General features: G+C 33.9%; 1 protein-coding gene across 2 annotated transcripts; it reads right to left on the bottom strand.

Annotated features, from left to right (window-relative positions):
- Positions 1 to 567: 567 nt before the first annotated feature.
- LOC149553633 (uncharacterized) lies at positions 568 to 4152 on the bottom strand. Of its 2 annotated transcripts, none has more exons than XM_089789038.1 (2): positions 2851 to 4152; positions 568 to 1286 (listed from the first exon to the last, which is right to left on the bottom strand). In XM_089789038.1, exon 1 carries the CDS (start codon positions 4021 to 4023, stop codon positions 2896 to 2898), a length of 1128 nt encoding a protein of 375 aa, XP_089645164.1. In that variant the 5' UTR covers positions 4024 to 4152; the 3' UTR covers positions 568 to 1286; positions 2851 to 2895. The 2 variants fall into 2 exon arrangements, with proteins under 2 accessions (XP_089645164.1, XP_089645163.1); XM_089789037.1 differs by lacking the exon at positions 568 to 1286 and adding an exon at positions 1820 to 2695 and having other exon boundaries at positions 2851 to 4151.
- Positions 4153 to 5926: the final 1774 nt, after the last annotated feature.

Raw genomic sequence — 5926 nt, 5'->3', positions numbered from 1 at the left:
TGGGATTGTAACTGTTCTGTTCTTGACAGTTAATGCACCAGATTCCATAACGAATTGCATAGTGTATAAATGTATGCGAGATTTGTTGATAAAGTGTGCTAAGTTTGCAGTTGACAATGATGATTGTATTTTTGTAGAGGCTGCGAGGGCTGAGGCTGTGAGCCTAAAGAACAGTGTCATAGTGGTGTGGTAGAAGTGGGGTTGATTGTAAAGGCAATCTGAGCTTGAGTCTATTATTTATATGCAATGTATTAATTATTGTAATACACAGGATGACACTCTAGTTCTTGGCTGGTGGGTTTTTCCCAAAAGGGATTCCCACGTAAATCTCTATCTCATGTGTTTTATCTTGTGTGCTTTTATTTTCTATGTTCTTATTTTTCCTATGCATCTCAATAGATTTGATCTTTATATAATTTTCTCGGTAAATTGACATCTGTAAGGCGTTTCCGCTAGTAGCTTTCCTAACAAAAATTACGATACAACTTCTGCAAACATTTGTGAGATGGAAAACTTGTTTACTGAACATTTTGTATCGTTAGTGGTTCACTCCTTGCTCTAGCGTGATTTGCTTTCAGAAGTAACAAAAATTACATCTATTAATATTCAGTTTCACCTATTACATCACACTTAATGGCTACAGCTACTATAACAATCAGCTCCCCTAAAAATTTCTAAAATCTTGCTTTCAAATCTTACCTCTGACATCCACAATACTGTCAAAAGGGAGAGGTTGAGGTCATTGATAGATTTGATTTCCTGCCAAACTAGAAACTTGGGCCTCAGACTTTTCCAAACTGATTCGAAACAAGATAGGGTGCTTCCCAACATAATTAGCAGGGAGCTCCGTGTTATTAACTAAAAAGCTCATCTTTTCCCTAAAATTTTCCTTGGACATACCAAAGTTTAGAGGGTAAGCTCCTAGCGGCTGCCAGATTTCTTCAGCTGGGATCCCGCAGAGTTTGAGATTCTCCATCTTGTCCACCACGTTTTTGTGCACCTTATAGCCACTATACCTACAATATATTTGTACATGTTGCTCTTTTTGTCTGCAACAATATATTTGTACTTTTCAAGGAAAATATACTCCATAGCTTTATATTTCTTTTAGGCTACGAGAATTGGCAGTGCACCAGGTAAACATTCAATGTAACTGACAATACTGCCACAACACATCCTTTGGTACCAGGTGGGCTGGAAGGAAACTAGATCATGTGACCTCATGCTTTATGCTTTACTACAAGAAGCCCTCGCTGATTGAGTCATGCCCTGGCCCTTCCATAGCTCTATATAAGCAGCAATGAACTAATTCAATTTTTGTTTCTGGATGCTGTCGTCTAAACATTTAATTTCATGTATTTTTGCATTAACATATTCATTTTCAAATAGAGCAGCTTATTTTATAGTGCATGTGTATCTGTTGAGAGATTGTGTTCAACTATACTACTTGATGATGGTAGAGCAAAAACAACAAATCATAAAATCTAATTTGAATACACACCGTGTTTTCCAAAATTTGAAAAAACTATTAGATAATATAAAATGAGAATGGATTTCACTGTTGCATGTGAGACAGCATTACATAATTGCATATAGCTAGAGAATTAGCAGAATTTTGCCATGGAACATTAAAAAAGTGAAAATAGATTGTGTGATCAGTATGGCAATAGAGGTGTTAATTGGACACATCCCTATGGTTTGTGGTTCACATATGTAATGTGGTGATATGGATCTTGAGTAATAGTGTAATTTCAAGTCAAGATGCCAAAGATAGAGGTCTAAGATATGTTGCCTTCGATACAAAATGACATTATAAACATTTGTTGCCTTCAATATAAAAAGATATATTTTGATTTTTTGCCTTACAATACAAAATGGAAAAATACCATAAATCAATACTTGCAAAAGCCTGAGCTGAGCCAGAAGTTGCAAGTTTTGCTGCCTATGTCTTATTCAACTCACATTATTTTACAGAGACCTGCAGATCCTTCTACATTTGTGTGCTCTTAACCAATCAGAACCAACTTGTTTCAGAAGTGATAACATTATTAAAAATCTTAAGGACTAAAACTATAAACGCTCATCTTCATTTTTAACATTCCTTTCTTTAGCAGCGGCTAATCTCAACTATTTGTTTGACTTATGAATGATCTCAGATCCGGTTGGGCTAGGTGTAACACAGCAACCAGTCCATTATAAAATTTAAAAGTTTGCAGCTTGATCAAGAATTTTGAGAATAAGGGCAGTTTTGGATCTTTGATTCATTAGCCATTGATGTTATTGGTTAGTCTGAATTGGGAACAATAAAAATTCATATGGTCTTCAAATGCAAGTTGTAAATTTGTCAAGCTAGAGCCAGAAATAGACCCGTCGAGTGTCGGCTCCAAAACTATGTTAAGAATCAATAATTAACCAACTCCCAACAAAATGTTTTCTGAATTATTAACTGGCTTTCACAACAATGTTTTCTAATTTTGTCCGATTGCTGATGAGCTTCCAGTGTAAACTGAAAATCCTGCTGCTCTAGTTTACCAATTTCATGCATTTTTAAAGGACTTATATGGCACCATATTAAAGACTGATCCCAGTGTTTAAATCGTGCCACAACAAAATTATCATACAACCTCTGCAAACATTTGTGAGCTGGAAAATTTGTTTACCGAGCATTCTATAGTTGATCACTCCTTGCTCTAGCCTGATTTCCATTTTTTGCAAATAATACGATTTCAGAGATGAATTTCAGAAGTAATAAAATTTCCATCTATTAATATTCACCTATTACATCACACTTACTGCTACAGCTATAACAATTAGCTCCCGTGAAAAAACAACAATAAATACAATGCCTACCTTGCTTGAACTCTTCTGCGACTGAAGGCATTGGAGAGGGAGCTTTCACAAATCGCAAAGAGTTTTTTGGGTTCTGATCCTCACTTTGTCATCCAAAACATTACTTTTTGCTGAACTCTTTGTGCGGTTGGAGGCTTGAGAGAGGGCGCTTTCATAAATTCTCCAGAGAGTTTCAGATTCAGGATGCCCTTTTAAAATCTTGCTAACAAACGATGCCTCTGACATCCGCAATACCTTCAAAGAGGAGAGGTTGTGATCATCGATGGATTTGATTTTCTGCCAAACGAGAAACCTGGGCCTCATAGTCTTTTCCAAACCGATTCGAAACAAGATAGGGTGATTCACTACACAATTAGCAGGGAGCTCCAAGTTATTAACAATAAAGTTCATCTTTTCCGTAACATTTTCCTTGGACAAACCAAAGAATAGAGGGAAAGCTCTCAACAGCTGCCAGATTTCTTCAGCCGAGAGCCCACAGAGCTTGAGATTCTCTATTTTGGCCTCTAACGTCTCTGTGCGACTCGTAGCCACTATAGCTACAATATATTTGTACATGTTGCTCTTTTTGTCGGGGACAATCTTGTTGATGAAACCCACTTGTGCAGGGGTTAGAGATGTTCGTGTAAGAATGATAGGATATATTAGTAAGAATCTTACAAGCTCTGTCCCAGGAAAACCCCATCCTTCCCAGTAAGCATGCGAGGGCTTCAGTGTCTTCTCCAAGCTATAAGTAAGAAGTCTCGGTGCTCTTACCAGGGCTTTAACAAGCGAATCCTGTGACTGAAATACATTCTTCAGAAACTCCATCGTGGGAAGAATGTTTTTGTCGAAACTACTGCACAAAAAGAATGGACTTCTTGTGATAAGTTTGGCAATTTGGACTTCGGTGCAGCCGTGCTGCTTCAACAAATGAATGATCTTCTCTGCATTGTCGAGGGTTTGAAGGTTTTGCAATCTGGGAAACTTGAGAATCCGAGTGATGGCGGCCTCAGAGAGGTGCAGTTTGGTGGAGGCAAATTGTGAAAAGAGGGTCTGCGAATGAGCTTCAGTTGAGAAAACATTGCAAAAATGAAAAGGGAACGGATGAATACGAAACAGTTTGCAGGATAAAATGGAGTTCATGGGAGCTACTGCGACAAGAAGCAGTTTGCAGCATGACAGAGAGTTCATCATGGAACAGGCAACAACAAGGTTAGGGTTTCCCCGATAGCAACAAGGTGGACTTCAAGGGCCCAGTTTGGTTGCTGGAATTAACTTGGAATAAGGAAAGGAATAGGAAAATTGGAATAAATCTATTTCAATTTTGATCCAATGCAGATAAATCTAATTTCTAAAAAAATTATTCCAGGTCAAATTTATTAGCCAAATGGAATAGGCAGCAACAAGGTTAGGGTTTTCCCGATAACGGTGTTTTTTGGAGATGTCCAAATGCTGAGATTAAACTTATGGCATCACTTTGAATTCAATTATTATTAGTTATAGGCAGAAGACTATAATTTTCATTTTCATAAGTTTATATATAAAGAAAAGAGGGATATGGAAAATTATTTATAATATAATTATTATTTTATTTTATTGTATATAAATAGATTTTGAGATTCATTAATAAGTTGTTAAAATAGATTCTAAAATTATTAAAACATATAATTTGAAATTGTTTGTCAAGTCATATTATTGTTATTAGTGTATATGTTTTAAGAAAAAATAATTTGATATCTTGAATTGAATTGTGTAAGTATAATTATTAAGAATATTTTATTGCAAATTATATAGTTGTTGTATATTTTACAAATTTAAAGTTTTACATTTAATCATAGAATTGTTAAAATAGGTTTTGTAGCTATCAAAATATATGTTTAAAAAAAATTGTATTGAGTTAATGAGAACACATTTTAAACAAATTTATAATTAGTCAGAATCATACTATTAAAATAAATATTTGAAATTTTTGTTGTCCTAGATTTAGAGGTTTAACTTATATTTTCTTCAATAAAGCATACATTTTCAATGTACATCTATGAAAAACCAAACACATCATGCTTTTTAATAGATAAATGCAATTATGTTTATTTACAATGTTACATATTTATATTTATAAATAATCTCCTAAAATGTCGCCTTTAAAAATGCACCATGATGGAGTTCCAAAAAAGGGGGTCTTATAAGATCAAATAATTTGAGTCAATTAGATTTGAGATAAATTATTTTTAAGAACATATTTAATTAATTAAAAATTTGAAAGTTTAGACATATTGAAATGAAATGAAAATACTTCACTGTAATTGGTTCATTTGTGCAGAAGTAATTCACTAGTCATGTAAACTGAATACAAATACAATAGTACTAGCCTACAGCAAGTACAATAACTCTCTCTTCCTAAATATAAATATTCATGTCAGACTTCTCTAAAAGGATATCGCTCTTGTGTCTCCTCTCCATATCTAGCCACATCTCTTTCCTATTATTCATCCATCTCTCTCGGTCGCCCCTTTTCTATACCTACATTATTTTTCTTCCCTCATCTCCACCTTTTTTTCTATCTATATTGTGATTTGCTTTTATCTCTATATATCCCCCGCCCCGCCCCCCTCCTCTCTCTCTCTCTCTCTCTCTCTCTCTCTCCACACACACACTCACATATATATGTGTATATATCTATACATATATGTGTGTGTGTATATATATACATATATGTGTGTGTGTGTGTGTGTATACATATATGTGTGTGTGTGTATATGCCCATTTCCCTCTATTTTTCTCTTTTTGTCTCTATCTCAACTTAAAATATATATTTTTCTTTATGTCTAAGTATAACATATCAATCCACCAAAAAATATAACATATCAAATAATTGTACATTTAAATTTAAAAAAATTAATGCAAATCATTTAAGTTTGTTAGATACTATTTTTTAAATCTATATTATCTTTTAAAATATCTTTTGGACTAGTGATCTATATATAGTTTTGTTAATATTTATATTCATTATAATATAATTAGTTTGTGTGTGTATGTATATATATATAATTTAATTTTTTTTTCATTAAATTATTTTAAACATAAGAATTTATTTGAC

Source organism: Cupressus sempervirens, chromosome 6 (assembly GCF_028749045.1).
Source record: "Cupressus sempervirens isolate cs-2001-9-10 chromosome 6, ASM2874904v1, whole genome shotgun sequence".
Lineage (NCBI taxonomy): Eukaryota > Viridiplantae > Streptophyta > Pinopsida > Cupressales > Cupressaceae > Cupressus > Cupressus sempervirens.
Note: the sequence above shows the minus strand (reverse complement) of the source record. Positions and strands in the feature narration are given on the sequence as shown.